The 22,065-nt window shown below is 37.4% G+C and overlaps 1 protein-coding gene across 9 annotated transcripts in view; it reads right to left on the reverse strand.

Annotated features, from left to right (window-relative positions):
- Nucleotides 1–22,065, reverse strand: part of Tle4 (TLE family member 4, transcriptional corepressor) — a 136,577-nt gene that overhangs the window by 73,733 nt on the left and 40,779 nt on the right. For 5 of the 9 annotated variants that reach the window (XR_010063613.1, XM_006231128.5, XM_039101907.2 and 2 more), the window contains exon 6: nucleotides 14,307–14,381. The exons of the other annotated variants lie outside the window; for them this stretch is intronic. Coding sequence is in view for 4 of the 5 variants with exons in the window: in XM_006231128.5 (XP_006231190.1) it covers nucleotides 14,307–14,381 (75 nt within the window). In the remaining variant the exon portion in view is untranslated. The remainder of the gene's footprint in view (nucleotides 1–14,306; nucleotides 14,382–22,065) is intronic. 9 annotated transcript variants of the gene reach the window in all.

Genomic DNA, 22,065 nt, shown 5'->3' on the forward strand with positions numbered 1-22,065 from the left:
TCACCAGTATCTACATATGCAGGCTATTCCCACTGTATATATAGACAAATGTCTGTATACATGGTATTAAAACTTCCCAAGTTATAGAATACCCAATAAAAGTGGTCTAAGTAACTTTTTATTTCTCATATAACAAAAGGGCAGCAAGACATTTTCTCCAAAGGAGAGAAAACATCTTTTGTTAAAGAAAACATACTTCTTTCTATCTTAATAACTTGAATAGGTCATGTGCCCACTCATCTGTAAGGAGGACAAGGCATCTAGAATTTTGGCCTTCATTGTAGAAGGTGAAACCCATCTATAAAGGAAAACCACAACTGTCTTTACTCTTGATCATTCTAGCAAGCTGTTAAAAACCCAAAAACAACTTCTCAATTTTCAATCCAAGTAACAAGCAATGTAGACTAAAGGGTGTTTGCTTTGTTTACCCTCAATGGTGTCTTCTCCTAGGTATGAAATCTACCAATTGCTTTGAGTTAATTCAGAAACACACCAGGGAAAGTAATAATAATAGCAACAATAATAATATCAAGAAGAGAAGAAGAAGAAGAGGAGGAGGAGGAGGAGGAAGAGGAGGAGGAGGAGGAGGAGGAGGAGGACGACGACGACGGGGAGGAAGAAGAGGAGGAGGAAGAGGGGGAGGAAAAGGAAGAGGAGGAAGAGGAGGAAGAGGAGGAGGAAGAGGAGGAAGAGGAAGAGGAAGAGGAAGAGGAAGAGGAAGAGGAAGAGGAAGAAGATCCCTTTGCTTTGGCATCTAAGTGGCACTGCCTTGCTGCTCAGAGGACAAATCTGGGCAGAGATTACCTCTCCTATTTTATGGCTCCACTAACAAAATAAAGTAAGAAACTTAACAAACCTTTAAAAGGTTCCAAGAGTGATCCATCTTGCGTTTTTCTTAAGAGGATGGGGTGGTAGCACTTACTCCTATTAGGTCAACAACACTTTTTAAGTTTCTGTATTACTCTTATCTCACAAAGTATTTGCTCATACGCAACATATGAACACGAGAAAAGAAAATGAAACCACAAAAGAGGAACAAAGCTTACAATGAAACAATGGCATAATTTCAAGGAAAGAACTATTCAACCGTAAGGCAATTCCAGTGAGTTCTAACACTCTTTCTCACTGACTGGCCTTAACTAGTTCTCCTCCCTCAATCACCGGCTTCCTCGGCCATTGCTTACAATTAGCTAACAACCACCAGCCCTTACTAAGCCTTGTCTCTAACACCCTAGATAATACTTGCAAAGCCTTCACTGTAAACTCACGATTAGCAAACTTTGAATGAACTCTGCAATGCCCTATAATGTCATTTTCTTGGCCAGTCAGCACCCAAATAAGAACACATAGACCTTTTATTACTTAGCTTTGGCCTAGCTGACCCTCAGCCAACTCACCTAAGTAAAGCCACTCATCTATCTCTGTCTGTCCCTGCTTGTGGCTTGTTACCTCTTCTGTTCCCACACTCTGGCTGACTGGCAAGTCTCTCTGACAGGCAAATCCCTCCTCTCGGACTCTTTCCCAGAGTTTCATCTCTCCCTAGAAGTCCTGCCTTTCCTCTCCTGCATCAGCTCTTGGATAGTCAGAGCTTTATTAAACCAACCAGAAACTGTTGGGAGGAGAGTTTATGATGCAGCTACATGAATAACAATACAAAAGTGGGATCAGCACTCAACTTTCTGAGGCACAGAAATCAGCATTTGAATAATACTAAGACAATCTTTACCCAGTTCACAAAAAGATCATACCAAGAATGCCCCTTAAACTTCCAGAGACATAAACACTCTGTGTACATATATCCTATAATGTTTTACTATTTTGCATTTGTTTTGTTGTTATTTTCGTTACATAGTCTTTTCAGCACAAATTCAAGCATCATTTGCATTATGAGACCCTTTGTATCTAAAGACAAGAAACCTTTATCTTCTTAGTAGTGGTATTTATATATAATACAACTTTTCATTCTTACATGTAAGAGTAACATCAGCAGACATGAAGAAGTATGGTATGGATCAAGATAATGCAACCAATCTATAAAAGTGACATAAATCAGATAATTCATGCTAACTAATTAGTATGTATATATCAGTCACATTCATCCCACTTCCCTCCCAACACAGAGTCCTGAGCAATCTGATAATGTATGTGAAGCTAAGGACAATATGCCTACTGTAAAAGGGAGGACAGTCAAGAGAACAAATGAAGGATGACAGCACTCTGATGAACAGTAGCAAAGAACACATGTCTGCCCCTTCCCCCTTGTGTAACCCCTTACAGAAGTTACTTCGAGTCTAAGCTGTGTTTCATTATTATAAAGTTGGGACTATTTCAAACATAGAGTTAATGTAAAAATTAAACAAAACACATGTAAATGCTTATTAACAGTGTTTGAAACAAAAAAAAAAACCAAGCATCTAATAAATTTGAGGTAAAGCCTAGAAATCTAATAAATCTAGAGAAATAACTAAAGTAAAAAGGACTCTAAATTTTAAAATATAAATTCTATAACCATTAAAGTAGAATTATAAGGTTAAATTAGACAAATTAGTAGCTATCAACTCCTGCCTTGAATTTTATAGAAAACTTAAATGACATTACTAAGATCCGACACTGGGGTTTGTATATTCTCTACTAGTCTACATTTCCTCTCTACCTTGGCTCAATGCTGTAGAGAAAAAGAAAAGTCAAATAACAGTTCAAAATCCAGAACATCTATATATTTATTAAATAGTTTAAGCCATATTACTTTTTTAAAAATAGTGCTTAATATTTGTTTTATAAACATTTATTGAGAAAATGAGTTACCCAAACGCTTTGGCACAGAGGCTAGACAGTGAACAAGACAAGAAAGTGACACACAAATCAATACTAAGTGCAATGAAGAAAATAATGGAACAGAGACTAAAGGGGATGGCACACCCGTAAAAAGGGCTGCCAGCCAAGAAGGCCTTTCCTGAGGGGAGGCCATCTGAAGGAACATCTGAAGAAAAGCACTAAGAAGGCATCATTACGACATGAAAAGGGCACTGTGAAGGACAGAAGACCTGCTACACACCCCTCCCAGGAACATGCTGGGAGCCGCTTCACAACTGTTAATGGGGAGGGGGGAGGGGGAGGTAAAATCTGTAGGCCCTGTGAGAGATTCAGATTTTGCTTAGAAATTTTCCTAAGCAACCCAGTCAATGCCAGAAAAATTTAAACAAAGAAACAATGAGATCTGATTATGTTTTAGACAGAGATCACTGAAGCCTTGGCCTGAAAATTAAAATAAACAACAACAACAAAACCCAACAAATCAAAACCCCCAAATTCCGTCCTATTAAGGAACCAGCTATAAAGGACTGGGGCAGTAAAGACAGGAATTACATTAGATACCACTTTTAACAAAAGGTCTGTATATTCAGCAAACAAAATAAAACCCACCGCCATAATAAGAATAAATGGGATCATGAATCTAAACTTAAAGCTTCTCAAAGAAAAATAGGAAAAACTATTTGTCATGAGTTAAGTATTACTTAGAGACAAGAATAAAGTAAAACCACACAAGAATAAAAAACAATTATCAAACTGAAATTATCTCAATGTTTAAAAAAATAATAAAGTATGCTCTTAAACATAGCAGCGCATGACAGTTACTTCAGGACTCAGAAAGCTGAGGCAGGATAATTCATGTTTGAGGTTAGTCTGGCCTACTTAGTAATACCTTGTCTTGTCTCAAAAAACAAAAGTGTATCCTCAGTGAATATATGTGACAAAAACATAAAATATTTAATATCTATGATACTAAATGACAACCAAAACTTATAAATGACTAGAGGAAAAAGGAAAAGATTTCATTAGACGTTTTTTGACGATAACAGAGAGATAGCAACCTACATAAAAAGACATCGCTGTGGTGGTTTGAATATATTAGCCTCTTATAGAGTGGCACTATTGGGAGCTGTGGCCTTGCTGGAAGAAGTGTTTAACTGTTGGGGTGGGCTTTGAGACCTTGGCCCCAGCTGCCTGCAAGTCAGACTTCTCCTGTCTGTCTTTGGCTCAAGATGTAGAACTCTCAGCTCCTCCAACCCCAAGTCTGCCTGGGTGCTGCCATGCTACTGCCTTGATGATAATGGACCTAGCTAAACCCTGAACCTGTAAGCCAGCCATAATTAAATGTTGTCCTTTATAGAGTTGCCTTGGTCATGGTGTCTCTTGCAGCAATGAAAACTAAGACAATAATTAACATTTATGAAAAAACAGAACAGAAATGCACTGTGAGTACCACCAACTAAAAAAGCTGTGATCCCCAAGTGTTGGTGAGAATAAAGAACAAAGGCTCTCTAGACCTATCAGTAAGACTGCAGGACAGCAGGGTCACTGTGGAAAACAGTGCAGCACTTACAAATTGAAACACACTCAGCATATCACTTACCCAGCACTTCCACTTTTAAGTAATCACACAGAAGAAATGAGACATCTATTTTCAAAATTGTGGCTGTGACTATTTCTTATAGTACTATTCTCAATCACTCAAAATTGAAGACAATTCCTTTGTCCTCTAAAAACTGACTGAATAGGTAAATTGGACTACACTCCCAATGGAGAATCACTCAGCAGTACATGGGACCCTTGCTATGGACAAAGGCAAGTATGTGGCCTACTCTCCAAGGTCTTCTGTTCCAGGAAGAGGCATTTAAAAGGCCATATAATAACAAGACCACTTACATACATAATCCAACAAGCTCACTTGAGAAAAAGTAACTATTATTCCAAAGAGGATACAAGAGGAAAAGAAACTTGTCTACAAAAATAAAGAAGGGGAGTGAAAGTAGGGGAGAGCCTGCTCCCTGCCTAGGTAGCAGCTCTACAGCTGTCAAAATTCATACACCCGCGCTGAATCTTAAAAGAACACTAAATATCAATAATGAACATGTATTTTTGAATTCTTAATTCCAGGTATCCAAAAACTTTATCTACAAACATAAAAAGAACACATGAGTATTTTTAATTCTCATTAACGTTTACAGCCTCATTTTTGTCTTGTTTTAAGAGCCTTCCAAACTCAAGGAAATCTGATGCTCTCTTCTAACCTCAGAGGGCACCAGGCATAGACATGGTGCAAAAGACTCATGGAGACAAAATGTTTACATACATAAAATAAAATAAATAAGCCTAAAAAATTAAAAAAATACTTATCTTTAAAGAGAGAAATTAGGGCTGGACAATGGTGGTGAAAAAAATGTTAAGATTTGTTACAGGAGATTTGTACAGTAAAATGTAAAACCAGAAAACTTAAACTCCCAAATCCCAAATAAGATAGATGTAATCTGAGGATTCACCTCAAATGAAAATACTGAACAAGATACTGTACTGTGATAGCACTAGAACCAGAGCGGAATTGACAAACAGAGATATGTGGCAACCAACTTACTCTCGGTACTCACAGAAGAGTTCTACTCTTTCCACAAGATCTTTAAGATAGCACTGATGACACAAATGAATTTTTGGGTAGAAGAAATTTAAATTGGTTTCTTAGGAATTCTGAGTGTTCAGATTAAAAGTCCTTAAAATTTTCCCAAAGTCCTAAGAATCATGCACAATCAGTAACACTTGTTTCAGGTGTTAGAGCCCATGTTTGCTCTGCCCTCTCAACTTTTTGAGGGATACAAAAGCCATAAGCTTATTGCTGAGCCCATAAGCAATAAGACTTCTGAATGGCAGTTGGTGATGCTGCATGGAGAAGTACCACGAAAAGAAGTCATCAGAGAAAGTGGAGGGCCAAAATACACACACACACACACACACACACACACACACACACACACAAAATATATCTTACAAGCTAAATTGAGCAAGCCTGCTTTCTCTGTGTAATAGTGAACCCAGTCTATACACAAGTTGTCAAGCTCAGACTAGCAAATCTAGTGGCCTTTCTCCCAGTGGAATCCCAGGCACCACTTGGCCTTAATCTTCATCGGGTACCCGACCCTAGACAATTTCTGCAACTCTGGTGACACTGTGCTTATTTCAAAGTGAGCTATGCATATGCAGTTAGTGGTAGAAAGAAGGAAGGGAGGGAAGGAGGGAGGGAAAGAAAGAAGGAAAGTCCCTTCTTAAACAGAAAACATATATATTTCAGGTTACCAACAGTTTGGAGAAGAGATAAACTGACTGGCCTTCTAAATGAGACACTTTCTAATAAAAATTAAGTGAATACACACCACAAGCAACAAATCAGAAATCATACCCCTAACATAGAAAGTTTGTGAGCTCTTAAGTGAAAAATTGAGCTGAAAATTATTTAAATATATGAGATTCTTTGTTACAAGAGAAGAGAGATCAGAGCCTCTTAAGAGTCTCAGTCAACTACAGCACAAGATTGAATTATGACTACATCACTCGATAATGCAGCAGCTCCTTTTCCCAAGGGGGAAAGGAAGCAGAGAACCAACATAAACTACTTGAAATACTTGATGCAAAATTGCTTCAGTTGTAAGCATCATCACAGCTCACATAAGCAGAGCTCTGTAAGTGCACCAGGCCCAGGACAGCCACACAGTGCCTTTCCCAGCATAACCCACAATCGAGCTTCTTAAACTGTGGGTGAAAACAAACAAACAAACAAACAAACAAGCAAGCAAGCAAACAGCCACAGGACTAAAATGCATGATGGACCTGCGGTGTTTCTGGTAGTGCTCTCCTGTGTTGTGGCATGGAATTGCACTGCACCCATGCTTTTAAACACATCAAGTCACATACAACACCAGTAAAGACCACCTAAAACACTTCAGCTCATAATTAAGATTGCTGTATGCTACAAATTGCAGTATTTTACTAGACATAACAAAATTTTCTGCTCTTATAAACAATGGTCTAATTACAGAAAAATATTTTGAATATTTTCCTATTATTCTTCATCACAAATATTTCTGAATTGTATTATGTTAGAATATCTGATTTTCGCGTTGGCTGTTTGAGTTGCAGACTGGGAATTAGGACAGACTTCAATAGTTTCTGAAAGTCTTCCTGTGTTGATCATTTTGTTCTAATTATGTGGAGTGGGGATGCAAGCACTGAGTATTATAAAATCAGAATATTGACTAACTCTGAAAACTCTGAACTGCCCTACATCTTATATAATCAAATACACAGCCACTAATCTTTATGTAAAAATAAGCGTATGTACCTCATTGATATATAAATTTGCTTTCTTCTTTCTATTCATAAAACTATATACATAGATATACATACACACACCAAAGAACTCATTTATGATGACTTTCTTTATGATTTATTATTAGCAAATGCTTTGTGTATCTATATCCGGAACTGCAAAAAAAAATGCCTTCAGTGAAAGGGGTTGAAAATATAGCTTAAGGAGTCTTGGTCTCCAAAGCCTTTAAGCTCCAGGTACACTATTCAGTGAAGACAATAACCAAGTTGAAACAGCAATCTCTGAGAAAACACATATCTACTTTATAGCTCACTTAAAGTTTCATATCATATGCAATAACAAAGTAACAATAGTAAAGACAAGAGAAAAACAAAATGACTGGCCACACATTTGCTAATATTTTCCAAGTAGCTTAAGTTGTAAAGTGTGGTTAAAGACTGTTTACACACAGGCCTGACCTTAGAGAAAAGCCACAGTTCTTATATGGAACTCAATAATCTCCCTACATGATAAAGCTCATTCACAAAACTGAGACCTATGAAGCTAAATCCTGAGGTTGACACACATTCTATCACATAGTTGATGAACTCTTTAAACAATGGTGTTGGTGTTGAAGGAAAGGGGATTGGGAAAAGAGGGAGGTATTCTTAATGGCTATGGTGGGAAACTCAGTGGCATCCTCCTGGGATTCTTTGAAGGATCAATTTTTACAACGGACCAAAGGAAAGCAGCTCTCCCAATATGGCACCCTCAAATTTTGGGACATGTTTTAGCAACAACATATAGAGAGATATGTTAATGAAATAAGAAGAGCCCAGGAAAGATAACTTGAGTAGTGTAGTGTGGGATGATAGCCATGCTCAATATAGGAGGACAGCAAAACAAATCAAGACTTTTGATGGCTTGTTATTGAATATAAATAAAAGAAATGTTCTTGGATATTTACTATGTTTTGGCTTTTCATTTTACTTCAGCGTTTATCTTACTAGAGGTTATGTATTCACCAGTATATACATTATACAACTCTTACAAAAGGAAAAAATACTGTAACAATATTATAAATGTATGCAGTAAATTAATAAGACAACTTTTTCTTTATCTTAGCTAGTTCCTCAATAACAACACAGAAAGATTAAGATTTATTTACAATTTAAAAGCACAATAACTTTGAAAAAATAAATAAATAAAAGCACAATAACTAGGCATTATAACTCTATTCTAACCTTCTAATATAATATGGCTACCCCTCAGCCAAAATCGCCTAGATAGTTGAATTTTTATATTGGTCTGGCTCTAAGCTTCAAGTGAGTTCTTTTTTTTTTTTTTTTTTTTTTTTATTATTAACTTGAGTATTTCTTATATACATTTCGAGTGTTATTCCCTTTCCCGGTATCCGGGCAAACATCCCCCTCCCACCTCCCCTTCCTTATGGGTGTTCCCCTCCCAACCCTCCCCCCATTGCCGCCCTCCCCCCAACAGTCTAGTTCACTGGGGGTTCAGTCTTAGCAGGACCCAGGGCTTCCCCTTCCACTGGTGCTCTTACTAGGATATTCATTGCTACCTATGAGGTCAGAGTCCAGGGTCAGTCCATGTATAGTCTTTAGGTAGTGGCTTAGTCCATGGAAGCTCTGGTTGCTTGGCATTGTTGTACATATGGAGTCTCGAGCCCCTTCAAGCTCTTCCAGTTCTTTCTCTGATTCCTTCAACGGGGGTCCTATTCTCAGTTCAGTGGTTTGCTGCTGGCATTCGCCTCTGTATTTGCTGTATTCTGGCTGTGTCTCTCAGGAGCGATCTACATCCGGCTCCTGTCGGCCTGCACTTCTTTGCTTCATCCATCTTGTCTAATTGGGTGGCTGTATATGTATGGGCCACATGTGGGGCAGGCTCTGAATGGGTGTTCCTTCTGTGTCTGTTTTAATCTTTGCCTCTCTCTTCCCTGCCAAGGGTATTCTTATTCCCCTTTTAGAGAAGGAGTGAAGCATTCACATTTTGATCATCCGTCTTGAGTTTCATTTGTTCTAGGCATCTAGGGTAATTCAAGCATTTGGGCTAATAGCCACTTATCAATGAGTGCATACCATGTATGTTCAAGTGAGTTCTTGAATGATGTCTCTACACACCCCTTTCTCAAGGTGAATCCTCCCTCTCTCCCTCCCTCCCTCTCCTTCCCTGGCTGGTTGAAGACCCTCCCTATTCTTTTTATTGCCTAATTATTGTCTTTTCCAGCTTTTATTGACAAGGCAAAGAAAAAAATGGATTAACACTGTTTATATAAACTTGAGACAGGGAGATTTTTAACATAAGCGTTACAATGATTGAAAGGAGATAATGGGGGAGAGAAACCAGCATTTGAATAACACAAGGGTAAACTTTACACAGTGCACAATAGCACTATGCCTATAGCATAACCCACACACTTGTTTTTATGACTTATTTTAATTTTTGACTATGTATATGTGGGGGGTAGTGTGAGTGTGGTGCCCTTCAAGGCCAGAGACATGAGACCACCCTGAACTGTGGCAGTAAGTGGGTGTTGGCTGTCTGACATGGATGATGCTAAGAAGTCAAACTCTAATCCTCGCAATGGTTACTGCTCTTAATGCTGAGCCAGACTTTTATTTCACATACCCTATACATCTATGCCATAAGGTTTTTATCTAAAGACTTATTACTTGAAAAGACCTATGAGAAATTATCACAATGTTTCACCCCATGCATTTGAAATATAAAATGCTAATTTTGAAATTTATAATGGCAAAGAAGGGACATATTTTCTAAATTGTTATATGGGACTGTGCCCTAGAATGTCAATCTGAAACAAACAAATGAATATTCATGGACACATACACAAAAACACCTACACACGCACACACTATGAGGGTCAGCAGAGAAATAAGCACACACAATTTATACCTCAGTAAGGGTCAATCATACAACAAGGACAACAAAGTGTTAAGACAGAAAATGGAAACAGTAAATATTGCCTCTTTAAAAAAATAATTCAAACACACAGGATAGTAAAAGGCAAAGGCATTTAAATCATTTCTTTAGTAATACAAGTAATATTTAAATAGATTTAATAGTGCTGCTCCAAACCAATGAATTATGGGTTTAAAACCTATTAAAATGTAATGTTTTTTTCCTGAGCTGAGAGGAGAGAGATTTAAATCCACTGAATTTTAATATTTCAGCTTGAGCTGCAGGAGGTAGAGAAAGTCCAAATGAACTATTCCATCAGCACCATTCAAGCATGAACATTTTAATCAGTTTTCCTTCCTTGGAGTTCTCTAACACAGTTTACGCTGTCATTCTGAAAGCACTTAACACAGAAAGTGTGAAAAACCACCAAGGCTTGTTATTGCCTTCACAATTGATGGCAAATAATTTTGCAGACTTCCTATCATTAAAATGTCACTGCTAAAAATTGAGGTTCAGCGTTTCTAGTGCTAAACTGCATTTTCCCGCAACACCATGGCATACCTGTTCATAAAGGTTATTGGGATGGGGTGTTTTAATGCTTACATTTATATCATTTTCCCCTTAAAAAGTTAGCACAGAAATGAGGATGAGGAATTTTTTAAATACATTTTCTACTTTCGTAAGCCAAATTTCTTTTTTTCCTAATGTTCACATTAAGAAATTTTTTTCTTAATAGAAATTTGTTGGAATTCTTATGACTCTACGTTAGCCTCCTTTATTAAGCATAACCATATTCACACAGCATGCACTGATTATATAGTATAATGGATTTAAAAAGCATTTTAAGATAGTCAGATGACTCAATTTAATAATACAGGAAATGAAAACATCATTTCTAATTAGATCATATTACTGATTTAAAACTGCAATTTGTGTGTTGTTCCAACAGTGCAATCTCACAGAGATTCTAATTTAAAAACACAGTGGCTAGTAGGACACATGACAGGACCAAACTACATATATAACATTCCCCCCAGCCCATTTGGGGTAGCTCAAGGAAAGCTTAAAAGGAACATGAAACCAAAATACAAGACAGTAAGTATAAACAAAACAAAAAAGGAAATTTTCTGGTTTTCTTTCTTATAACTAAAAGATAAAATATTTAACTTATTTCAATCTATCAACACTTTTAAACTGAACATGACCTGTGAAAGAAATCATTATAACTGTGTTTCATTCCATTAAACACAACTAGCTTATTGTCAGGAGAACAGTCACCTCTCCAGGTTTCAGGCTCACTTCAGCATTCTGCATTTAAACTGCATGGATCACCGGTTTGGCTCATTTACCAATGAAGGTAGAATAATATTGCAGAGTTAAAAGGTGCTTCATCAGATTTCATTAAATCTGGGAACATTCCCTCCTGTCTGAATGGTGTGCATACATATAAAGCAGGTGCATATGGATGGATAAATAAATGAAGGTCTACAGTGGCGTACATGGGTCTTGTGTCTCCTAGATGAAATGATGTCATTTCTTCTGTACAGAAATTCACTGCCAATTCCATTCTAACATCTAAGTACAAAACTCTAAACCTGACTTGTCATCATTTTGGTAACAAATCAAAGCACTACCATTTCCTGGAAGGATGAGACAGCTCAGCCAATAAAGGCTTTTGTTACTAAAACTTCAAAATTAATCTCTAGATTAGAAGGAGAGACTGACTCCCATAAGCTGCCTTCTAGCCTCTACAGTGAACACGGCACAAGTATCCCACCACCCAACACAAATCAATGAATGGTTTTAAACTGTTAATGCTGCTTCTTATTAGTACCAAGCAGACTGAAAACATGGGTGGATTTAAATTCCAAAATCCTACATAAACTCTCTAAAACCTACTTATAGAAAACTATCACCTGCTGAGGATGAGGAAGAAGAAGAGGGGGAGGAGGAAGAGGATGTCAGCAGCAGAATTCATCATGAGTTTGTAACCAGGTTGCATTCTTCTCAGTCTCTGGTTGCCCAGAATGGCTCCATTCATTTCCTAAGATCTGTTTTTTCAGAATAGTCAAATTATGTGATTTTTAACTCAATTATTTGTCCAAATACGAATAGTTTAAAAGTTAAAAAAAAAAAAAAAAAAACTTCCATCAACACCAATACATGCTGCTTTGATAGCATGTAGCTCTACTGAATTAGTTTCAAGTAAGCTTTTAGATTATAAAATTAAATTGGCTTTATTATAATAATTAAATCTACATATAGAAAATAAGTCTATTAGTAACAGCTACAACTTACTCATGGTTTCTCTAAGAGCAATGCATTGTCCCAGTCAAAATAAAGAAGCATAAAGCAGCCTTAAAAATATATGTAAAATGATAAAGGTAAGGAAGCTTATTTAATTTCCATCTGTCTGTCCTCATTTTTAAGCAACATCTAAAACATAGGTCTGATTTAGCTTAACTTTTCCATTATACAACTGGGTCATCAGAAACTAGAAAAGCAAAAATAAATAACAAAAATGAGCTGTTTTCCTAGAAACAGGTGCTAATAAGATGCAGGTAGGAACTCCTGTCTGTCTTTTAGCTACTCATGAAATGACCCTACGATGTTCCCAGGCAGCACACTGTACAGTGTCACTGTACACATTATTCTGCAGAGAGTAACAACTGCAGGTAGGTTCTATCATGTTTGACATGTAAGAGATGATATAAAAAACAAAACCACACATATACATTCTGGCATGACCACACATTCACATGCAAAGAATTATTTCATGCAAGCAGAATCACTAAATACACTCAAACTAACATAAAACTGAACTCTCTTAATTAAAAAATATATATACTGCTATTTTCTAGAGTTTTATGAAAGAAGTACAAGTCATAAAACGCTCTCTTTCCACTGCCCTCTTCTCCCTACCTAGCATAAAAATGTGTGACAAAGGTTCCTGAGTCCACAGGCCCTTGTGATTTAGCCTTTCCTTTCTAAGGGGCACTTTTCTACCTCTTTTCCATTTACGGTGCCTGCTAATTTACCAGCATTTTTTCTTCCTAGTGGTCAGAGAGACAGAAAACAGACCTTCAAATAGCCCATTAAGTAACAAGCTACAATCAAGAGTACTGCTACCACACCAGTGCAGTGATCCTTGAGTTCTGATCTCCTTGTTAAAGGACAGTGGCATAATTGAAGCAGCATCTTCACTTCAGATTGATTATCAAGCGACCCTTATTTGTATCTTCACTCAGCAATTTGAATTTTAATGAAAGAAAATGGAATAATTAGCATTTCAAAGTGTGTTTGATACACTGAGGAAAAAAAGAGAAAAGTCTTTTGTGTATAATTTATACACAACAAAAAGCGTTTGTGAGGGAGCAGGAAGAAGGAAATGGAATCCTCTTTAGAATGTGCCAATGTGTGACTTGCACTTCTACACAAACTCTTCAGTTAGTACTGAATTGTTCACAAACAAGAGTTCTCCCCTTTGTTATTGTTTCTAAGTTTATTAGCTATTACATGTGAAGCTGGAGTGAATGCCTAAACCTGTGGATCCAGCAGGTTCTAGAAAGATCACTGTCACTACTGCCAGCTAGGGTTTTCCAACTGGGCCACGGATTTCCTTTCTTCCTTCCTTCCTTCCTTCCTTCCTTCCTTCCTTCCTTCCTTCCTTCCTTCTTTCCTTCTTTCTTTCTTTCTTTCTTTCTTTCTTTCTTTCTTTCTTTCTTTCTTTCTTTCTTTCTTTCTTTGTAAAGTTCATCTACTATTTCTCCTACAAATGGGAATAGCCTGTTAGAACCACTCCTCACAAAGGAGTGGAGAGGAGAGGAGATACAAAACTGTGTATTTTTCTATAAGTGGTATTAAGGCAATCTAAATCATTTGTGGAAAGAAAGATAAAGAAATCAGGTCATTTGTAACATCAGAGCAAACTGTATCTTTTTTTTCTTTTCCTGTCTAGTTGAGCAACACAAACTGATGGCACAGTAAAGAAACATGAGAGAGCTATCCAGTCTCCTCAGGGGAGTTTTCAGGAGCCAACTTAACTAGTAAACTGTGGTCCAAAGCTTCTGAGAAGCTAACAAATGCCTCCGGAGACTGAAGGAAAAGAGCTTAAATCACTGTGGTCATCTACTACTTTTTGCCCCTTTGTGGGAACAAAATTTAAAAAGAGAAAAGCAAGAAAGCTAAGGACACACACTAAGATCAGAGCTAAAATGGAAAGGCCACGTACCCCAATGATGGCGTTCAGTTCTGCCATGGTCACCTGCTTGGCCCGTTCCACAGCCTGCACCACTTGTTGCTGGTGCTATAAATGAAGATCAGAAACAGAATACAATTATTTGTTTTCTTCTTAGAACAACTTTTCCTAATATGTCCTCTAACATGTCCTTTACATGCAAAATAGCATTTGGGGGCCTCTAGATTTCCAAATAAAACCCCCAGGTGGTAGATGACTACCAGAGGTGCCCAGGGTCATTAGGAATAACAAGTTATCAAATGTACACATCATCCCTGTGCTCCTGGAAGATGCCTTCTACATCTGCACTGTCTTTACAGACTCCACTCTCAGGCCAAGAGAGCTCTCTAACGGAGTTACTAAACATCTAAACATCCACGAGTACTGAAGACAAAGCTCAGCTCATCCCACCTCAGTGCTACTCCCCTCTCTCTATGCCACCTACAGAGGGAAAAGATTCTTTAAGTATTCCCTACAAGTACTACGTTTTAAATTCTTCTCCAGGTTTATATTAGCATGAACACCAAAAGGTTATTTCTAATTCCATGTTCTATCTCTCCTGGAAGTGTAAAAGTCTATGTTTATATTTATGTCATGAAGGGTTGCGTGCTTAAACATATATGCAAATGAAATTAAAGTGCCTCATGTACATTTTAAAAATACAATAGAAAAACTAAAACCTAAAATTTTAAATTATTCTTTTTAGAAACACTAGAGTTTTTACTACTAGAAAAATCTTTCTACCCTTGATTCATTTCCAAAGAGAATAAGCAATAACTGACATTAATAAGTTTTGTAATAGTGGTAAAAAGAAAAAAACTAACATAAAAGTATTTACATGGAACATTTACAACTCTAGATATATACAAATGGTTATATAAGACACTCAGTGTAAACATCACCCCCAACTAAACCCACATGAAGTATCTGGTATCTACGAACTCACATTTGGTCTTTGAAGAAACCTTTCAAGTAGCTCTAGCGAGTAAAGGACAAAGAGCCATGTTATAGGCATTTCTCTGCGTGGTTTGAGGAGGCATGTGTTAGTTGATTTCTGGTAAAAGTTTAGCATGTACTCTTCACTGATTTTAAGTAAATATACGGTTCAACTATAAAACTGCTTACAACATACAGGGATCTCGCCCATCAAACATGGGAGTTTTCCCTTACTGTCAAGCTTCCACTTCAAAACTCTCAAACATAAATGATACTATCACTTACTTCTACTTCTGACCTGAATATTGGCATGAGAGAGAGGTTCTGTGGGAAAATAAACTGCCTTAAATTAGTTACATATTATGATGTTTTCATTCTTTGCTTAGTACAAAAATGTTAAATAACAGATTAATGCCTTTTGAGTTTTCACTAGAAACTAACCATTAAATGATATACTTGTGAATTGTTTTTAGTTGTAGGTGTTTCAGTTTTAAACCATGGCCTAAGAAGTAAGCTTGGTCTTTATAAATAGCTGTGTACTTACTTTTGCATATTTACTAAAATGAGATAATTTATTTCTCTCTTTCTGAAATAAAAATCTTCACATGGATAGTGAGATAGCTCAGGATACTAGTAAGATGCTTGTCGAAAAAGAGTTAGAGGATCTCACTGTGTTCTCCGATCACATGCTGGCCAGCTGAGACAGCACTAGCGAGACAGAGAAAGGATCTCTGAAGTTTCCTCACTGGCCAGTATGACCAACTGTCAAGTTCTGGGTTCAGTGAGAGACTATCTCAAAAAATGAGGTGAAGAGGGAATAAAGGACACCAGACCTCAACCTCCGACTTTCACGAACACATATACACATGCACGCACAAACAAGTATGTAGACACAAACACACAAACCTAGAAGAGAGATTACAAGTCAATGAAATGGCCAGTAATAACTTTATCTTATCTTTTAAGGAGCCTGACCACATGCCATGTTTACTGAGCATGTACTATGTTTCAAGCTCAAAGCCCATTTTAAACTTACAGTTTTCATGTAGTAAAAAGCAGCAGCACTTGCAAAGTTGACTCTGAAATTTAATACTCCACTCATTCTTGAAATGTGTGTGTATACATGTATGTGTGTCTGTCTGCCTGTGGGTGTATGCTCTGGGAGAACAGCAATACTGAATCCCTTGCAGGTACTGGAGTTACAGACAGCCGTGAAGCTTTCTCCTGAGTGCTCATGGGAACCACCCTTGACCACTGAGTTTTCTCTTTAGCTCACTCCATGCATGATTGTGTGCAGAAAGAGTTACAAACTTTCCACCTATTACCTGCAACATTCAACTATGGCTGCTTAAAATTTTCAAGAAAGTCAAACAGAAGATAACATCTACACTCATCCACAATGCATAGCATTCGCTCTACTCATGCATCCATTCACTTACCATTGTGTGTGAAGCTCCTACCATTGCCATCTCTATTTACGGAAATAACTCCTTTATTTAATAATTAAATATTCAAACATCAATTACCTGAGACAGAGATATTGAACATCTACATAAGTCTTTCTAGCACCAGGACCGTGCAACTATTGCTTAATAAGTTGGATCCCAACTGTTAAGACAGGTAAAGATCCTCAGGTAGCAAGGCTCTATGGCATTAAAATCAAGTGCATTTTTGAGAAAACTCAACTTACTGATCTGCCATCAGATATGACAGTAACTTGTTAGGAAGCTGACATACAAATGGAAGTCATGACTCAGCTTGTCTGCTTTGAAAGCAATGGCTAATAAAGTTTCTGGACTTTACTTGAAGATTGGAATTCAACTTCCCTATTTCTGTTCACAGTTCATGAAACATTCACTGTTCAAGCACCTTTATAATATAAGCTTCCTAAGACGAACACCGCCACCTCTCCTGCTAGCTCCCGAAAGCACCAGTAACACTCTACCATTACTCATTCCACATCACCACACAGCCTGGACACATCCACCAGGTACTATGAACATTAAAACTCATGTAGGAAGACAGGCAAAAAGATCACAAATGGGGAAAGGTAACTCTTGAAGCAGTAGCCCACACTATACCCCAAAGCGGGCCCAACAAGTATATATGTGTTTTGTTTTTTTTTTATTCTCAGATTCTAGCAAACAAGCTCCCAGGCTCAGAAAATTCATAAAGTGTTTCACACTTTCTTAGAATGCTGATGGCTTTCCCACTCTGCCCATCATCTCTTCATGCTCCACTCTCATTTTATTCTAGCACCACTTCCGGTTTATCCTTTCTGATACCACACCTCAAGTGGTGACACAGCCACTCCAGCCGCAGCCAGTCAGCAGAAGGAAACAGTCCTTTCTATGTTTCAGCAGCACTACCAAACAAAATGTCACTGAAGAAATATTAACGAGCAAAATAGATGACTGGGAATTAAGGGAAACAAAATATGTCTATTTAATCCTTAAAACATTGAAGCTCACACACTTTAAAATTTAAAGACAAACTGTATAGTAGAAATAATTTTATGACTGCAGTTACTGAAAACCATGGTATACATAAGGATACTGTGATTTAAAGAATGTAAGTGTTGCTGGAGAGGACAAAAATCTGTACACTAAATTACTTTTCTATTATTTTCATTGTTATAAAATTATTTTTAATATTAAGTTAAGAAAGCATTGGATGTTTCTTCCATGAAATTGAGGGAATATAAGCCTGTGTAGGTCCAATACAACTTACTGATAAACAGACCTTTATGAACTAGTTAGTAGGTTTTTCAGAAAGGATAGTTTTCAGAAAGGATAATGAGGCCAATGTCTATCATATCATTATTTTGAGGCAGACAAGAGATGTGGCATTAATAAAAAAAGTAATAACAAAAAATGTTACAACTTAAAAAAAGAATTACTGCACATATTGGTAGAAAAAATACTGGCAGAAATGCAAAGATAATTAGGATTCTTTTTTTTTTCTTTTTTTCTTTTTTTCGGAGCTGGGGACCGAACCCAGGGCTTTGCAGTTGCTAGGCAAGCGCTCTACCACTGGGCTAAATCCCCAACCCCGATAATTAGGATTCTTATGACGAACACCATTCCTAGCTATAGAGATACAAAAGAAAGACTTCCTGTTCCCATTTCATAGTCACATACAGCCCACAGAGTACGAGGAACTGTAAGAAATAAAATATCAAAAGAGGTTTAGGAGGGAATCAGAAAAGCCTTTGTTTTTCATCCATCCATCCAAATATGTGTAAAGTTCCTAAAATGCAGCAGGCACCAAGGTTAAGATTATGTCAACAGAACAGACATCCTGATCTCAGTTTAAAATCTACATGGAGGGGCTGAAAGACAAGTTCAGCAGTTAAGAGCCCTTTTTGCTCCTGCCAAGGAGCTGGACTGATTCTCAGCATCTACATGGTAGCTCCAAGCATCTCTAACATCAGTTCCAGTGGATCTAACATCCTTTTCTTTCTGACCTCCATGGCAATGCATGAACAACACACACACACACACACACACACACACACACACACACACACACAGAGGCAAAACTCTCAGAGATGGAAAAATAGATACATCTAACTTTTAAAGAGAAAGATGGAGAGCTAATACTCAAAAGGCTCTATATAATTACTACTGGGGAATAATTTCCCAGAGAAAATTAGAGGATGTTATACAATCATTTATCAAGGAAATATCTTAATCTAATCTAAGTACTCGAGGATGAGTCCCTAAGGAAGCTGACCTGACAGCTGAGACTAGAAGGGCTTCTTTGGATGAAGAATGAGGGGGACAAAAAGAAAAAAGAAAAAGAAAGAGAAACAGGCAAAACAAGAAACTTGACAAAGGTCTGTGAAGTCTAAAGCTTGTGAGTGACTGGGGGAGAGTTGGTTGAGGAACTCAGAGTAGGCAGAGTAAGATGTATAGGGCCTTTAGGGCAGGCAAATCTCTTTAAAGTGGAAGAGGCAATTACAACAAACAAAGGCAGATGCATGGAGATATAGGAGTATGACAGAGGTATTTTCTAAATACACACATATTTGGAGAAAAATATGAAAGAATGGAATATGCCCATCAGTGTAGGGCTTTGCACAACAACACAAACAGCTGTAATTTTATCCTAGTAGAAGTGAGACATTATTAAAGTTTTTAAGCCACTGAATTCTATCAGTTCTGGAGTTTAGTAAGATGGACCTTACTGAAGACGGGGAGGGGAGCGAACAAAGTGAGGGCAGCTAGAGAGCCATGCAATACACCAGGTGAAAGATATTCAAGTCAGAACTTAAACCAAACGCTCTTCCTAATAGGAAGCATTAGTCATGTGTAGATAAACGCCACCCATTTATCATAGTTTGGACCTAAAATGAACCTTTAGAGATTCTGAGACCAAGACACTAGGCTTTATGAAGCACTGAACTGAAAACCAAATGCTGTCTGGGTTGGTATGGGAGAACTGCAGTACCATCCACAGATTAAAAACCATTAGTATATCCAATACTTTACTCCCCTCTGTAGCATTCTAGCCAGTTGTCATTTTCTGAAAAGAACTCATGATGCCTTACTAACAAGCTTTTTCTACTGGAAGATAATGAGTCCTAATACTGTACTTTAAAATCTACTTTCCCAAAGCTTCCCACTGGCCCCAACGTTTTCTCTGAATTTGCATCTGAAAGTAGTATAGTAGGTCTTCAACTTACTTCCCTTTCAGGTTACACATTCTTAGGTCATTCAATGGCTCTAAAGTTGTTCATTCTTCAGGTCATACACAATGTGGATAGAACACAAAACTCATGTGCAACTGACCAGATCAAGTTCAAGTGAAAGCACCACTCCACACTTTGTCTCACTGAAACCCTACTTTATCTACCTAAGATTTCGTACTAGGTCTACAGGTACATGTGCAATTTAAATATAAGTGTACCTCCGAAATCTGCCTGTCCTAAATAGTGTTCCAAAACTGTTTCACAAAAAATCAGTATAAAACATAAATAACACCAACATTTGGTAAAATGAAGAACTTCTCAAAGCCACAGTTCAGATGATGAACAGATATACACAACTTACCAAACAATTTTGGCTTGAAACAGGATCAAAGACTACAGATGTAAACAGAGTTCTCAAAAGAAGAAATACAAATTGCCAATACTTTTCAGTGTTCAACATCCTTAGCCATCAAAGAAATGCAAATTAAAATTACTTTGAGGCTTCATTTCACTCTGGCAAAGTGGCTATCATAAAGAGAAAAAAAATGACAACAATTCTGGCAAGGATGTGGCAAAAGAGTCTCCATCTCTGTTAGTGAAAGAGTAAATTCTCAGTCACTAAGGAAACCAGTGTGAGGCTTCTCAACAATGAGAACTGCAACTACTGCCAACACACACACACACACACACACACACACACACACACACACACACACACACACACGACTCTATTTTATGCCAGAGATGCCATCACATAAATGGTGACTGCTGCTAGTTACAATACCGTCAGACTAGCTGTCCATAGATAATAATGAAACTGCACTAAATAAATAGTGGAATTTTATTCAAATGTTACAAAATGAATTTATAAGAACATGGATAGACCTAGAAAATATTGAGAAAACCCAGGTTCAGAAAAACATCTCATTTTTTCCTCTCATATGCAGATACCAGTCTCTTAGTTTTATATAGTGTACTTATGTGAAGTGTGTGTAGAGACCAAGAAACAAAAAGGGGTCCCATTAGAGGGAGGTGGGGCTTTAATGAATAGAGTAGGGTGGGTAACAGCACAGGTGATAGGAAATTGGAAGGGAAAGTACTAGGAATGGAAGGCTTTAAGGAGGAATGGGGTCAGAAAGATCAAGAAAAGAGGAAATGAGAGAGGGGAGGAGTTCAACCACAACTGAATATGTATGAAAATAGCATAAAGAAAACTGTTACTTTGTAAAACAATTAAAAAGTAAAAACAGCATTAAAAATAAGCTCTTAGGAACACTTTGGAAAAGTTGCTCAAATCTTTCCCTACTCATCCTTTTGCCTTGCCTCCTCTCTTCCTCACAGAAGGACAAGAATTCATTTTATTTGTATACCCAAGCTCTATGGTTCACTGCTGTCCAACAGAACCTTCTACAATATTCACACTGTTCCATTTGTACTAATAATATCTCAGCCACCAACCACAGATGAATAAGCACTAAGTACTTGGAATGTGTCTAATGTAACTGAGAAAGTAGTTCTTAATTTTAAGCCTTAATTATAATTTAAATTAACATTGCTACCTCTGTGTTAAACAATGCAACTCTGCTTATACTCAAAATACTTTGAAGTTTATCTTCCCTCAAAGATGGTAGGTTTTTTCAAACATATATTAATTTTGGAAACAGGCATACAAGGCTGTCAATGCTGCCTTTGGAGGGAAGCCCACATTTAATTAAACCTGCAGGAGAAAAAGAAAATTACCTCCTGAGAGTCATCTTTTATTTCCTGAGGTCAAACAGATCATAATGCTACCATTATGCCACTCAATTGTGATTAAAACACATGGTCAGGTGAAGCAAGATAATTAGTCAACTAAAAGAGCACAGGGGAGCATTATGTTTTCTGATAGCTCAGGGTTTTGAGGGGAAAAATATTTTATATGATGTTTATCCTGCAAACACCTAAATGTAAAATTCACAAACTGGGACCAAATCTTCTTTAGAAACGCCAATGCACATATATTACGCACCCCAGGGCATCCTCTGCATAGAATCCACTGGAACCCATTTCCAAAACTGACAAAATGACTCCAACTGTGGAGCAGACCTTTGTGATACAGGCTGCTGAAACTCTGTTCTCCTAGGA

This window comes from Rattus norvegicus, chromosome 1 (assembly GCF_036323735.1).
Source record: "Rattus norvegicus strain BN/NHsdMcwi chromosome 1, GRCr8, whole genome shotgun sequence".
NCBI classification, from domain to species: Eukaryota; Metazoa; Chordata; class Mammalia; order Rodentia; family Muridae; genus Rattus; species Rattus norvegicus.